A 16,238-nucleotide genomic window follows, 5' to 3' on the forward strand; every position below is an offset into this window, starting at 1 on the left:
TTTCTAACTCTCCCTGGTACCTGCCCACACATATGTCCTACAGAACTTCCCACCCTGGGGTGAAGCATTCAGCACATCCTTATTATTCAGTGTCATTTTCTAATACATACGGTATATTAGATGTACTTGCGTGCAGTATAGGCTGAATTACAGAACCAGCGTGGGTTTTTTCACCCACCTTGTGATCATGTGAGTGATAAAACGGGCTGTCCAGCAAGCTCCATGCATCAGTTCTGCCACGGCACAGGACTGACAGCCAGGCTTAGCCTGTCCATCCATCTGTGCACTGGTTAGGTCCTGCTGGACTCAAAACATCTATCACCCAGGCTTGAGCCCATGATTTCCAGAGGTCAGGTGTTGGGAGATGTGGAGGAGGGAAGGGTCCAATTCTCTGCAAAATAAAGCAGAAATGTCCCAAATGGTCTCCCAGTAGATCTCTCGTATGAATTTAGCTAAAATGCCTTTATCTGAGAGGGTTTGGTGGACACCCATCATAGTTGCACACCGAGCTAGTTATGAAGACTCGCCAGAGCAGTTGTATTTTCTCCTCTCTTCCCACTGATATGACATCAACAGCTTTACGAGCTGATCCTGCAGCTTAACGACAAACAAGGAGCTGGCACCAAAGCAGGAACATGTTCCTCAGTTCTCAATGCTTGGATCAGTCCTTGGCCCCACGTTATTTAACACATTGTCAACGCCTTTCAAATGACATAATATCATTGCTGATAAATTTTGCCAGTGATGGAAAGGCTTGGAAAAGAGTAAATTGAATGGGAGGAGAGCATCAATAAAAGCAGTTTGAATGGCTCGAAGAGCTGGGCACAAAGGAAAACTATATGTTTTTCAAAGCATTGTGAAGTATGAGTAGTTATCTAGGAGCAAAGAAAGTAGAACACAGTTAGATACAGGAGGTTTTATCCTGGGAGATGCCACCTGAAAAAGCCAGGGAGGAATTGTTGCCCATAAGCAGCTCGAGAGAAGGGCATGAGTTGTATTATATCTGTAATGGGCATCAATGGGAGAGCTACTGGGTCCTGCTCTGGTGTCCACTGCTTGGGATAGACATTGGTGAAGGAGAGAGGGTTCAGGAAAGAGTCAGAAGACTCGGACAAGGGACTGGGAACCCACCAGGACCAAATGCTCTGAGTACCTTGGGGCAGGGGGTCATGTCTCTTGCCTATGTCACCTCTCTGCCTTGTCCCCAGCTGCTAATTCAAGACACTCTGGAGGTCGGGTTGAAGCATCTCTGAAGTTTGGTGTCCCCAAAGCTGCCACGTTTCCCCATCCAACTCTCCCAAAATAACAGGTGCCTGTTTCCCCCCCTCCTCCGCAGTCATCGATGGCCCAACGCAGATCCTGGTGCGGGACGTCTCTGACACAGTGGCCTTCGTGGAGTGGACGCCGCCACGTGCCAAAGTGGACGCCATCCTGCTGAAGTACGGGCTGGCGGACGGGGAGGGCGGGAGGACAACCTTCCGCCTGCAACCCCCCCTCAGCCAGTACTCCCTGCAGGCCCTGCGCCCTGGCGCCTGCTACCACCTTTCCGTCAGTGCCCTCCGGGGTGACAACGAGAGCCGGCCAGCCCTCGCCCAGTTCACCACAGGTAGCTAGATGGCTTTGCTGGGAGAACTAGCATGAATTTTTAAGCCTCCAGCAAGCATGGGCAGATGGCTTGCTGCAATCTGCAGATGGGCTCTCTTTCAATGAGCATGGGGTTTTGCACATCTGGAGCCGAATCAAGCGGGTTTTGTATCTGGGATTTGGTGGTACCTGTTTTTTCCCCAGCAGGAGTGAGCTGGGGTTTAATCTGGTTTACTGGGAGGAATCAGCACAATGAAAACATGATGGTTAAGACTGAGGTCTGAATGGAGATGCCTGAATGCAGATGCCCCACATCCCATCACAATCCTGATGCAGAGCAAGGCAGAGCAAATGATTCAGCTCACCCTAAAACACGAATCCTAAAACCACCCTCTGAAGTCTCCACTAGTGACTACATTTCTCTTCAGTCTCCAGACCTCCAGTACAACAGGTCTTCTTCATGCCCTGTGCCCCACAGGGATGCTCGCATGGTCCCCAGGGCAGCCCAGGTGATCCCAGATGCCAGCAACCAGGCAGGTGACTCAAAAACCTGCATTTAGATGACAACCCCTGAGCAAAACCCACCTTGGCCACGTCCTGCTGCAGCATCAAGGCTGAACCTGCTGCTGCCTGGGACACATGTCCTCACCAGCAGAGGTGCTCATTCAGACACAGCTAAAACTTTAAAACCCAGCAGTTTATGCCCTTAATAGCACCTGTAGATCAACATGCAATTCTCAAAAGCACCAAAACAGCAAGCACAGGTCTGAATTCAAGGCGATACTTGCTCCCATTCAGCGTTGAGATGCCTTGCCTGAGGAATCAGCAGTCAAAGTGGCTGAATGCAGTCCAGTCAGAAACATGGTTATCTTATTTTATATCTTCTCTGAAAACCCTAACTGGTTGGTAAAACTTTAATTAATGTTAAGCCTGCAGATAGCTAACAGGTTTAATTTACTGTGCCATAAAGGAGGAGGTAGAGCATGTATTTCAGTGCTGGTTTATGGTATATAAATTACTTGTCATGTACGTTACTGGCGGATACTAGGCTTCTGCTATAATAACTGCGGTGTGTGAATTGTGTGTGTATATATCTCTATAGATAAATATTTTGGACGAGATGTTCACCCTGACTGATTTGCTGCGTTAGCCTTCCTTGCTTTATTTCTGAAAGGCAACATAAAAAATCCCCACCTAAACACAGATCCATCAAGAAGCAGTAATTATCCCACATCTGCTGGCGCCCACTCCCTGCCCAGCACCAACCCATCGCTCGCTGGAGAGGTTTATTGTGCAAACCAGAGCAGATCTGGTGCACAGCCTCAGCAGCACTAACAAACAAACCCTTCGGGCAACGTCTGAGCATGAATGAGCCTGTAAAGATGCTCAAGGTTCTTCTAAGAGCAGTTCAGGATAATGCATCACTGCTACAGAGCCCTTTTTCTCTTAGGCACACCGCCTCAGTTTCCCTTACATCTAATATAGGAGGAAAATACTTTTCTTTTTCAAATAACATGCAATTAGCTCCCAAAGTGACTGAAGGATGCTGTGAATGCTCCAGCACTTGCGCCAGTCTCATGGGTGGTATCTACCAGTCTCTGCTGAGCAGGAGGTAAGAGCAGATGCCCCAGCCCTTTCTGAAGGGACATGCCCCAGCGAGGAGGGACCACACATGACATCACACCCGGGTACACCTCAACTGCTGTTTAGCTGTGCCAAGGCTACAGGGTGTGTTCCTGGTGCCCGACAGTGAGACTGTGCCTCTCTCCCTTGTGTTGCGCAGAGATCGATGCCCCCAAGAACCTGCGGGTGGGTTCACGGACACCTGCCAGCCTCGAGCTCGCCTGGGACAACAGTGAGGCTGAGGCGCACAGCTACAGGGTGGTCTACAGCACCCTGGCTGGGGAACACTACCACGAAGTCCTGGTGCCACGCGACACTGGTCCCACCACCCGGGCCACCCTCGCAGGTATGTGTGCACCCACACACCCTTCTTACCCCTCCTCCTCCTCTCAAGCAGGTAGAACAAAGGAGAGTCCAAATTGGCACAAATTATCTGTTGCCCCTTATGCTGGCACATATTTGAGGCTGTTTTGGAGTTTACTAGTTACCAAAGAAAAGATTTTCCTTTGGGATGAAGCTCATTTTCCCTTCTGTGGGTCTGGATTTGGGTGCTGCTTATCTGTGAGATGAACAATGCACCTCCAAGTGATGCACCTCTCAGCAATGCACCTCCAGCAAGGGTCTGTCCAGCTGCCAAATAGAGCTGGCAAGGAGCAAAGTGAGAAATGGGAAGAGGAATAATTTTAGGCTGATCTAGAGGAAAATATTATTTCACCCTTCCTTTTTTCCTTGCTGGGAAAGAGCTACAGGTGCTTATGCCCCATAGGTAGTGATGGGAAGCCAGGCTGTCCAAGTTCATTGTTTTTTTTCCAAACGGGGCACAACACAGACTCAGATCCAGGGATGTTAGTTTTGAGCATGTCCTTCAAGCAGTATATTATTTAGGTCAGCACAGGGGATGCCACTGGGCACTACAAACACCACCCACCTCCCACTGCCAGGGAAGTCCCAGACACCTTTTGCAGCAACACAGTGAAACACTGTGTAAGATCTGGTTTCCTTTTTTTCAACAACTGCTTGCCTGCCGGATTTGCAACTCCAGTGGCTTCTTTTTTTTTTTAGCAAAGAAAAAACTTACACATATACAAAAAAGATCAGTCATTGAGCTTGAAACTCTTCAGTATGGCAGGACACCAGATTCTTCCACATTGACTCTCTTTGCCCTCCTGGGACCTCCACAGCCCAAAGAGGGTTCAGAGATCTCTGCCATATGGAACAGTAGGAGTGAGTTCAGTGGGAAAGTGGAATGTGAAGTTACAGGCACAGCAGCACCAAGTCACAAGAAAGGCTGGAGGGCAAGAAAGCAATTAGAGCAGTTAGCTTGAAAAATGTGGCATGCAGAATAAAGAAAAATGTTAGGGATCTTTTCTGCTGCATTCATGATGAGGACATGCATGGAGAAGTGGGATGAGATTGGAGACTAAGCGCTGGTCACCTGCCAGCTTTCCTCTAGGACATTACTGCCTTTGTAGGTGAGAAGGAGCACTGAAGATAGGCCAAATCCCCGTCCCTGGAGCAGAGGTGCAATACTACCCCAGTGGTCCAAACTGCAGTAACACCCACGGCAGAGCCTGAGCTTGCCTCAGAGGACATGGCAGCCTGAAAGCTCTTGTTTTTCTCAATAAAAATAAAAAAAGCTGCCAACTCTCTGTCAGACTCAGGCAGGGATACAAGAAACGCCCCCCAGAGCAAGTTCCAGAGATGCAGAGGTTTAATTCAATAGTGGTAAGCAATTTTTATATAGTGCCTCCATCATCACCCAAGGGCACTGCTTCTAGTTCCCAGGGTACTACGCAGTAAACAAACAATTTAAAAAAAATAATCTAATCATAGCAGAAACTAACCTAAAAACCATTCTGCTGGCAAAAAAAAATCCAGGATAGCATAGTGTAGATGGCACATGAGCCTCTCCCACCGCTCTGTTACACATGTGGTAGTCCTATCCTCCAAAGTCCTGTTGCATGTGGTGCAAAGCCCATTGGGATGGGTTTCCAGCCATGCAGGACCTGGTGGGATCCATGGCATGAAAGCAACCAGCAATTCCTTCAGCTGCCTTCAGCTGCCTGCAGGAAAAGCAGTGAGGAATGGCACTGAGCAGAGTTTATCAAAGATTTAAGCTTAAAAATACAGCAAGCCTTGCCCTGCCCCATATGTCTCTCTCCAAATTCAAGATTTGCACATAAATATCCATAATTTTTCTCTACCCAAAAGACCTGGGAGAGAAAAGGCATAATTTTAAATGTTCCTACTCATTTCTTCCTTTTCCTTCCCCTTTCTCCCAGGCTCTTCTCCTCCTTTCCAGGATACTTCTGACACTTACTGGGCAGGGGCAAAGGGGGTCCCTCTCTGCTCTGGCACCAAGACTAGAGAGGAGGAGGGGATGGGGGGTTTCCTCCTTTCTGGCCTCTCAGGGAAGGTTTTAGTGGCTTCAGGGGATGCTGCCCCTGGACAAGGGAGGGTGAAGCTGGGCTGGGAGGTTTATGGCTTTCTCTAGCCCCCTGAGAAACATCATGAAACACAGGGAGGAGGGGAATAAAGGCACCAGCATCCAAGCAGAAGTGACAGGCAGAGGCAGGGGATATCCCACAGAGATAAAACGTCAATCAGCAAGAGATGTGCAGGAAAGGAGCTGGATGAACTCAATACCCATGTCCCTTGAGAGAGGCATCACAGCATACATCCACACCAAGGAGCAGCGCTTGATTCGGCTCCCAGAAAGACTGTGCCTTTCCTAATTAATGTGCATTTAATTTACTCTGCATAATTTCTCTTCGAGACAACTCTCTGACAATATTTGATGTTGAATCGCTTTGGAAACAAATATAGCTACTTTATCATTCCCATCTCAGCTCACACACACACACAATTTCTGTCTCAATGCCAGCAATTACAGCAGACCTCAGCAACGACTTTTAAAAATGGCTTATTTCTGAGCTAGAATAATCCAAATTCCCTGTCTAAAGGCATCCATTGGGCTTTTTAAAAAGGCTCAGCTCTTCTGCAACACACAGAGGAACTGCTGACCTGTGGGAGGGCTGCTCATGTCAGGGATGCTCAGAAGGGTCCCACCCTGTCCCCAGCCATGGGAGGTGGGGGTTTGCATCTCAAGGCCACCCAGCCAGGTGTTGTCCTCATGCCTGTTCATGTCCTTTGCACCCCCTGGCAGATCTGGTGCCAGGGACAGAGTACGGCATTGGAATTTCAGCCGTGATGGACAGCCAGCAGAGTGTGCCAGCAACCATGAATGCCAGAACTGGTGAGTTTGGCCCCTCTGAGTGCTCCAAGCACAGCTGGTTCCTATGGCTCAGACGTCGCCATGGGACAGTTCATGCATGGGCACAAAGGTCTGCACCAACCCTCTCCCACAGAGCTTGACAGCCCACGGGATCTCCTGGTGACAGCCTCCACAGAGACGTCCATCTCACTGGCCTGGACGAAAGCCACGGGTCCCATCGACCACTACCGTGTCACCTTCACCCCTGCCTCAGGGATGGCCTCCGAAGTGACGGTGCCTCGGGACAAGTCACAGCTCACCCTTTCAGAGCTGGAGCCTGGGACAGAGTACACCATCTCCATCATCGCCGAGAGGGGACGCCAGCAGAGTCTGGAGGCCACTGTGGATGCCTTCACAGGTAGAGAAAGACAAGTTGGGATGGGGCCAAGGGCACAGACCCCACCACCCCACCTTGGCATGTCTGCCAGCCACCACTTCCTCAGTGCTGAAACTCTTCAGGTGGTGATGATGGGGTTGACAGCTGGAGGCAATGCATCCATGTAAGAGCAGGTCCATTGACCTCAGGAAGAGGATTGCCCTATCAGTGTGGGGGAGTCACTGTCCCCTTCACCAGCAGCACTGAGCACACCTGCTTGGCTGGAGGCTCTCGTAAGAACAAGGCATGGTTGGGGGAATGGACAGTCCATGCTGTCCTCTGTGTTCAGGGTGACTTGTATGTCCATACGAAGGAGAAACAAAACCTTCAGTGACCTCACAAGCACCTCTGGTTGAAAAGCCTGAAGTCAAGAAGCCCAGACCACACATACTATCTATAATGGTACAGCCCCATCACCCACCATATGGGTCTGGGATGGAGGGTGTTTGCAGCAGAGCAAACACCATTTTTCCCCTCCTGGTTCTGCCTCAATCCCAGCAAAGTTTCAGATCAATGGAGGGCCCAGAGCTCCAGCTTTGCCACCTCTCTTGGCTATTTCCTGTACAAGTGCTGAGAACAATGTGGAGGCCAGGATCTGCAGACCCTTGGGGTTGCATTTCTCCTCTCCATTTCGCAGGGGTTCGGCCCATTACACAGCTCCACTTCTCCCAACTGACGTCCTCCAGTGTGAATGTCACATGGAGTGACCCATCCCCACCAGCAGACCGCCTCATCCTCACCTACAGCCCTAAGGATGAAGAGAAGGCACAACAGATCACACTTGATGGCACTCATAGGCATGCCAGCCTGACGGGCTTGCAGCCATCCACCAAGTACCTGGTGTCACTGGTGGCCATGCATGGTGCCATCAGCTCTGAGCCTGTCGTGGCCTCCATCACAACAGGTACCATGGGACCCCACCCCAGCGGGGCATGGGACCCCACCAGGAGCGTGGGCAGGAGGATGGGGAGAGGACCTGCCTACCATAGTTTTGCTTTCTGTTCCATCTCACCAGGGATCGATGCGCCAAAGGACCTCAGGGTGGACAATATCACCCAGGAGTCCATGATGGTCTACTGGAGCCCTCCCATTGCTGCCTTTGACCACTATAGAATATCCTACCGTGCTGCTGAAGGTAATGGGTCAGACCACTCTTGTTTATGCCCTGAGCTCACAGCTGCCAACCCTCCATCCACCCACTGGCACAAGCGAGACCCAGGTCATCCTCACCCCAGGCAGCAGTGCTGTGCCCTGGGAAAAGCCACCGATAGCTGGGATGAATCAAGAGGCTGTGGGGATGGAGGACAGGGTCTAGGATGAGGATGGGAAGGGACCACTGCAGCCAAGGGCCAGCTTGGCACAGGGAGTGACCCCTGTAGTGTACCCTCCCCAGGGATGGTTAATTCAGGGCCTGATCCTGAAATCCCACCTCCCTCACCTACTTCCCCTGGCTCATCTGACTTGGCCTTAATTTGCCTATGATGCCAAAAAGGTTGAGCCAGCAGAGTGATGGGTATGCAGGTGCGCACTTGCAGGCACTAAACCCAGTTACGTCCAATATCAGCCCTGGAGAGGGCTTGTGGCATTGCTCTCCCCTCCCAAGTACCTCCTGTACTCCAGGGACAGGACCAAACGTGATGCCAAAGCTCTTGGTTCCATCCCCGCAGGGAGGACAGACAGCATCACCATTGCCAGAGATGTCACTGAGTACACCCTCCACCACCTGCAGCCTGCCACCAAGTACGAGATCGGGGTGAAGAGCATGCGGGGCCGGGAGGAGAGTGATGTGGCCTCCATTATCGTGTACACAGGTGGGAATGGGCTTCTGGTGGGCAGGTAGCAATCAAACAGTGCCAGATCCAGCCCCAGGCAGGGCTGGAAGCCCCTGTTCACAATAGCAATCAGGCAGCTGAGAGGAAGCTGGACCTCACGCCAGCCTGATGCAAGCTCGAGATGATAAGTGAGGCTCACAAGGGCCCAGCGTGGACTTTTGACGTATGCCTAGGGAAAGCTTTTCCCAAATATGTATGGGTAGTCATGGGGGGGGGGAGGCAGGAGGGATAAATCTGTGTACCGGGCATGGGGAAGCCAGAGATGGGATGTTGGGCAACCATGACAACCTTTCCTAAAGGGAGTACAGGCTTCCAGAAATAATCCCTGGGGAAGCCCTGACACAAACAGCATCTGTGGCAAGAATAAAATCCTCTGCTATCTCCAGATTCTTCAAAACTTAAAAAAAAAACCCGCCTAAGATCCCAAGCTGTGCATCAGAAAACAGTGGAGGAGCAGCCCCAGTACCAGAGTAGCACAAGTTATGACATCTCTGCTCTCCAGCTAGGGCAGCAATAACTCCTCTGCAGGCACATATGCCTGGGCAGCAAGGCAGAACCATGAGCAATGGGCCACAAAAAGCCCTCCCAGTACATAGCCCAGCCTCTTAATGCCTCTGACTTTCTGAATCTGTCCCCCATGCAGCCATGGATGCCCCCTTGGGGGTCACGGCCACCAACATCACCCCCACCGAGGCACTGCTGCAGTGGAACCCGCCACTGTCGGAGGTGGAGAGCTACATCCTCATCCTCACCCGCCGTGCAGGTACACTGGGATTTTGCTTCAGATCATCTCTGCCTCTCCCCCATCCCAAAGCCCAGGGCTTGGTGGGTGCCCTCTACAGAGGGCATAGGGAAGGAGCCCTTGATTCAGGAGGGCAGGGCTGTACCCTGTCCCCAGACGTCAGCTCCTCCAGTGCAGGTCCAATGGCACGTGCTTTCCACTGGCCCCCACCAAGCCTTGAAGTATGGCAGTCCACACAGGAGGGGACTGGGATGCTCCTGCTTTGCTAACTGGCCCACCAGCATCAGCCCAGGGGAAAGCAAGTACCCATCCCACAGAAACTTGGTGTGTGGCAAATGCAATGAAACCCACTGCTGAAGGGAAAGAAAGTATCAGACAAATATAGAGACTGTGGGAAAAATAAGACAATCCTTCTGACTGAACACCACCACTGCAGCTCAGCTGCTGCACAGTAGCTCATGGTGTTTCAGCAGTATAAATGCTTTTGTTCATAAGGTCATACCCATAGACACATTTTGGAGAACAACCTTGAACATCTACCCTAACTCAGCAATTTTGTCTTACAGTTTCAGGAGAAACAATTCTCGTGGATGGAATCAATCAGGAGTACCAGCTGACAAATCTCCTGCCCAGTACCACCTACACAGTCTCTATGTATGCGACCAACGGACCTCTCACCAGCCAGACCATTAGCACCAACTTCACAACTCGTACGTACAATCACCTTCCCCCCCTGCCTGTTATGCATCCTTAGCCATACAACCACCCCAGGAAAAGCAGATAGCAAGGCTCATTCAAAGTTCTTGTCACATACACATGGGGGTAAAAGTAGCCTTGTGCCAAAAGGACACCCAAATACCACTGCTGGACACAAGAACATAATTTTAATCACAAGCACCAACCATCATTTTCACCCTTTCAACATCCATCCACCCTTTTCTTTGATTTCCCCTGGATGTGGTTTCCCGAGAAGACCCTTGACCGTTGGTTATTTTTTTGCCCAAGGCCATAGTCCAGAAGAGCACTACAACCCATTTTGCTTACAAGAAGTTGGCAGGCCCCATAGTACATGAATTTCAGAGCTGTTATCCTTCAGAGAGCATTCAGGTAGAGGATGACTTTTCGAGGGTTTGCAGAGCACCGTTCAAGGCTGGGAATGGGAGATGAGGTCTGGAAACAGAGGGTGAGGATGGACTTTGGGCTGTAGCTCAGAGTTGCGAGGCTGAATCCCAGTGAACTGAGTTGGGAAGCAGGGCTGGTGTGGTTGTGTGTGAGAACTTGCACTTCCCTGGGTCCCTGTCTCTATCCCTTGCAGTTTTGGATCCTCCAACAAATCTGACCGCCAGTGAAGTCACTCGACGGAGCGCCCTGCTCTCCTGGGTGCCTCCCATGGGAGAGATCGAGAACTATGTCATGACCTACAGATCCACCGATGGCAGCCGGAAGGTGAGTGAGTCCTCACAAAGAAAGAGGGTCATTAAGTCACAGAATAATGTGACTGTGGAGAAATGAACAGGAGAAACCAACAAAGCAGAAGAACAATGCTTACTAGGTCAGGGAAAGACCAGAAAGGCAGATGCTACTTTCTGCATAAGTGATACTTTAAATAAACAATTGGAAAAAGCAGGAAAAGATTGCCTAGGGCAAAACCTTTATGCACACCTGCAGGTCTGGGCAAAGAGGGCATACCTGGAAAGTTTGGAGGAACAGGGGAAATTCACAATTTGTGAAACACAAGCAAGCTGAGGCAGGAGAAAATTATCCTATGAACAGAGATGCTAAAAATGCCATTTGCCCTTCTTGCATAAAAGAAGATAGGTACAGACATCTAATTAATGCCACAATACAACATATTTGATTATTTAATGACTGTGTCCATATCTGCCTGTCTGGAAGAGCTGCTACAAACACTATCAGAAACACGTCACTGCAAATAGTCTCATTTCCTTTGCCAGTGTGACTGGCTCACAGCAGCCAGAGGATAATAGCTTCGCAGAAGGGGTTCGATGTAATGCTATGTGGCATTGGCTGACAACCAGAAAAATTAATGTGACTGGAATTGACAGAGTCAAAACTAACTGATAATGAAGTTTGGTCAGCTCTACTCCTTATGATGCTTGGGCAATCAGTCATGCCCTGTACTGAGGGCATGCAGATCCCAACAGAGGCAGTAAACAGAACACACAGACTGCAAACATTTAAATCTCCTGTGTCCAAACCAGCTAACTTTCTCCCACCCAAACCATCCCAAAAGGTTGAATATATTCACTGACCTCACACTGACTTAGTCCAGGGGTGTAAGCAGCCATGCAGCACTTCTCAGTCAGCCACCAAGGGCTGCAATAGTTCGTGGCTTCCCTTCCCTCCTCGATTGCTCTTTAGGCTCCCCATCACTTTTTTCATCTGTTGCTCTTGGTGTCTACCTCCTTCCGGGACCCATTTGCAGGAGCTGATTGTGGATGCTGAGGACACATGGATCCGCCTGGAGGGGCTTTCTGAGACCACAGAGTACACAGTGCGCCTGCAAGCGGCCCAAAATGCCATGCGGAGTGGCTTCATCTCCACCACCTTCACCACAGGTGAGGACTTGCACCACATCTACTCGGCCAGGTGGGGCTTAGCCCACATGTCATGATGGTAGACATGGAATGCTTTTATGGGCTTTCCCTCCTCATGCAGCATCTCACCACGTTCCACAAAGAGGTTCATTCATTGCCATGACCCACAGTGCTGCTTTGCTACAAAAGGTTAGTGGCTGGAGAATCTACACAAGACCCAGCCCAGAGCAAGGGGATTTGAGCTTCAGACTAGGAACAATCTACCATGCACTTTGCCTTGCCCTTTCCCCTCCTCAAATGCATAAATAGAGGAAAAAAACTCACAGAAGTCAACAACACTTATCAACAGGTATGCTCTTGGAGAGAGTGGGGAGAGACCCAGCTGGTGTCTCCACACTGTATACACGGCCTGATCTCTCACAAATACCAATCATAGAAGAGTTTGGGTTGGAAAGAACTTTTAAAGATCACCTAGCCCAATCCCCCTGCAACAAGCAGGGACATCTTCAATTAGATTAGGTTGCTCAGAGCCCTGTCCAACCTTGAATGTTTCCAGCAATGGGGACTCCCTGGAAATATCAAGGAGGTGTATCTCTACCACCACCAGTGAAGTCAGAGGCAGCAGAACCAGCATGCCTGCAGGACTGTGGTCCCACTGATTTTGTCTAATTGCATTATTTCTCCCCACTCTAATTCTAGAGAAATCATTATCCACTGAGGCAACAAGAATGGCTTCCTTTCCAAATCAAAGAGTGGGCATCCACAGCCACCATAACCCTCACAGAGTGCTTACACTTGCAAGAATGAAAACGCTTGTGTGAAAATGTCACTGTTGCCCCCACCCTTTCCAACCATTCACATTAGAAACTGCAAAGCATATCATCCCTCACCCTCTTTGAAAAGCCTTACTAGGCCAGGGCACTTAACAGAATGCATTTTGTCCAGGGCTGAATCCAATTACATTTCTCCTGGGCTTCAAAATCACTAAGAAGCCTGAAGATGATGTCCACCAAAATTCCTCCCATCTGCATTGCCAGTTCAATTAGGAGAGTTTTCTTTGATTCTGCTGTGGATACACTTCCCCATTGCAGTTACATGCAGTTACCTTCACCTGCTTTTAAGAGATAATAAAAACTATTTACATCAACAAAAAGAAAGAAGACTCTTCTCTAATGCATTTACAGATCAGACTTTCCTGTTATTCTCGCTTCTTACGCAGACACATAAAGCCAGCGCAATTCAGGCAGGTGATGGAAAAATGTGTGTAATCTTTGAGGCTGTTAAGGAGTCAGGGATGAAACTGCAGAGGGTTGGCTTCTCAGCTGGGATAAAGCAGCAGAAACCCACTCACATCAGGCAAGGAGAGCACCATTTCCATTAAATACAAATGTCAGACCTCAGCAGTGTTAGAGACACCATTGCTAGCTGATGCAGTATCCAAACACAGGTTTAATTTGCTTTTAAGAAGAAGGTAGGCATCAGCAAGACATCAGTTTCTCGCAACTTACCCTATATATCGATGAGACAAAAGAACCCAGGAACAACCGTCAAGGCAATTCAGTCCATGGGCAGCATCCCTCAGCAAACAATCAGGGTCTGGGTGGGATTCAGTTTACTCTGGTAGTGTACCAGTGCACTTTGCAGAGAACAAGGACTTGTCTTTAAGGAGACAAAAAAAAAGAAAAGAAAAAAAAATAGGCTTATTTTAAATAGTTTTGCTTCCTTTTGCTCACAGTACACATCCTGGTGTTCTTCTATTCCCTCTGACATATTAATAGCTCAGCCTCTTTGTTTCATGTTTGCATAAGGTTCTTGGGGAATTGTATACAGATGGGACAAAAGGAAGAAACAGATACAGTATTTATAATTTATAGTGGTTTGAAATGTCTTTCAAGGTCTCCTTGGCTCTTAAAGATATGAATATAAATTAAGAAACAAGTAATCTCCACAGAGCTCAGGGGAGCCTGAAGTGGTTGTCTTTGAAGCAGTTTTCATTGTTGGATACTATAAAATGCAAACACTGTCTCACCAGACTTTGTGCTACAGACCATGGAGACAGGAAAATTTAAGGGATCTTCAACATTTGGACAAAGCAACAACCTCTGAGTCTTCAGGTTCCAAGGGTAGGGGGGAATACACCCAAGTGAGAAATAATAGACGAGGGTCTGTACCCTGGTCCTACAGGGTATCACACAGTTGTGACAGATGGACACAGCATGTCCTTCACACCTTCTCGATGTGTAATCAAGACATTCTTGAAAGCCACATCCACATTGCCAGCTTTGCACTCATGTACTCCATTATCTATACACACTAACAGCGAAGAAAAAGGTGTATTTCCCCCTTTTGTGTTAAATGAGAAAAAAAATTAACCCAAGAGTTGACATCCCAATACTGCTGGGGTCTCATAGTTAAGACTCTCTTAAACTCTGACTCCTAAATGAGATGTTTCTTCATTAGAGGACACCTGGAGCACAGCCACACAGCCCATGCTACCCATCTCTAGCATCTCACATGGTCTAATTCCTTCTCAGTTTGCAAGTGACAATCAGCCTAGTGTAAGTCCACCATCATTTCCAAGGACATGGATCAGGAGAATCCCCCTGGAATCATAAAACTTGTTTGGAGCTGGGAATTCTGAGAGGAGAACAGGTTTTGGTATTTTCACAGCTGTCTAAATATGCTGGTGACAGTTTAAACCCCAGGGTTTCAGACGCAGTGCAGAAAGATGGGCCAAGAAGTGACATCCTTCATCATTCATAGTGATGTTACCATGCAGCTTTCCAATATAGGATGTATGGGATATTAATATATGCACACATTTTTTTCCATTAAATTCCCTGATGTTGACAGATGTAAAGTCCCATTGCCTTGCAGAGTAACTTGAGATGCAGAAGCCAAGTTAGACCTTCCCTGGATTGTAACCAGTGGTGCCCAAGGCATGTGGAAAGGGTGATGCTCTGCTTACATTTTGGGTATTTTTTTAAATTTCACAGGTGGCCGTGTCTTTGCTAACCCTCAGGACTGCGCTCAGCACCTGATGAACGGAGACACGCTGAGTGGCATCTACACCATCTCCATCAACGGGGACCTCAGCCAGCGGGTGCAGGTCTACTGTGACATGACCACCGACGGAGGCGGCTGGATTGTGAGTAGCTGTGCAGTTGTCCTACATGTTGTCCCTATTGCAAAGTAACTGAGCCTCATCCTACACCAAAGCCAAGCACCACGCTGCGCGGGAACGACAGCAGGCTTAATATCACACGCTTCATTTCCCACGCCATAGGGAATGGCCCAAGCTCCAGTAATAACAGTTACACTTGGAGGAATGCCCTTTGATTTATTTGACGTGTTTGCAGTGCTTCTGGAGAGCAAAATCTGAGAGTGAAGCTGATTTATTGTTCTAGAAATGAAATTAATGGCCGATAGCTTTCATGGGGAATGATTCACACTGCCTGCAGTAGGAGGGTGTCAGGCATCACCCCAATTGAGTCCACACAGGAGCATTTTAGAGGAAAATGCCTATTTGGCTTTTGAATTGCACAAACACTGCTTGTCTTGACATAGATGGACTGACAGCTTAAGTAAATAATGCTCTTGTGCTTTGATTTTATTTGTGTCAAATGCTTGCTTACACACATTACACAAAACTCCACTAGATGTATAGTTGAAACAAAAAAAAAGGAGCTTTCTCAAATGCTGGTTTCTAGCATGGATGTTATTTTAGCCAGGAAATTTCCCTCCATCTCACTCTGCCTCAGAGCATCCCCTTGGATATCACAGAAAAAGCCAGCCAAAAGCAGAATCACATGCTAGAAAATCAGAGGCACCACGCATTGGGTAGGGAAAAAAGCTTGAAGGCCGATTCCTTCCTATTATAACAATGACTTGCCTTGGACATCATCTAACATCTCTTCAGTTTCTCCATCTGCACAGGAATTAATTGCATGGCTGCAATTAACATTAACTGGATTGGCATTGCAATTTTCTACCCTGAAAGGCACGATGGAAAGACAAAGTACTGTCTTTATTTTATGTGCTCCAAAGCTCGGCAAGGCCAGCCCTCTTCTCCTTCACACTGAACTTCCCCCTGGTCTTCCCGTACCACAGGTCTTCCAGAGGCGGCAGAATGGGCTGACTGATTTCTTCCGGAAATGGGCAGAATACCAGGTTGGCTTTGGAAACTTGGAGGATGAGTTTTGGCTCGGTAAGACCTTATCTGGTTGTCTTTCATTGACGTGACAAACCC

At 48.7% G+C, this 16,238-nt stretch overlaps 1 protein-coding gene across 2 annotated transcripts in view; it reads left to right on the plus strand.

Annotated features, from left to right (window-relative positions):
• The window catches only part of TNR (tenascin R), an 81,270-nt gene that overhangs the window by 56,883 nt on the left and 8,149 nt on the right, over positions 1 to 16,238 (plus strand). Inside the window, exons 7-19 of one of the 2 annotated variants that reach the window (XM_074906984.1) lie at positions 1,337 to 1,606; positions 3,368 to 3,553; positions 6,374 to 6,463; positions 6,576 to 6,839; positions 7,495 to 7,761; positions 7,873 to 7,992; positions 8,525 to 8,668; positions 9,333 to 9,452; positions 9,998 to 10,141; positions 10,747 to 10,877; positions 11,878 to 12,010; positions 14,986 to 15,137; positions 16,100 to 16,196. In XM_074906984.1, the coding sequence (XP_074763085.1) occupies positions 1,337 to 1,606; positions 3,368 to 3,553; positions 6,374 to 6,463; positions 6,576 to 6,839; positions 7,495 to 7,761; positions 7,873 to 7,992; positions 8,525 to 8,668; positions 9,333 to 9,452; positions 9,998 to 10,141; positions 10,747 to 10,877; positions 11,878 to 12,010; positions 14,986 to 15,137; positions 16,100 to 16,196 (2,118 nt within the window). The remainder of the gene's footprint in view (positions 1 to 1,336; positions 1,607 to 3,367; positions 3,554 to 6,373; positions 6,464 to 6,575; positions 6,840 to 7,494; positions 7,762 to 7,872; positions 7,993 to 8,524; positions 8,669 to 9,332; positions 9,453 to 9,997; positions 10,142 to 10,746; positions 10,878 to 11,877; positions 12,011 to 14,985; positions 15,138 to 16,099; positions 16,197 to 16,238) is intronic. The other variant, XM_074906985.1, reaches the window with a different exon arrangement.

The sequence above is a fragment of the Athene noctua genome, chromosome 5 (genome assembly GCF_965140245.1).
Source record: "Athene noctua chromosome 5, bAthNoc1.hap1.1, whole genome shotgun sequence".
Lineage (NCBI taxonomy): Eukaryota > Metazoa > Chordata > Aves > Strigiformes > Strigidae > Athene > Athene noctua.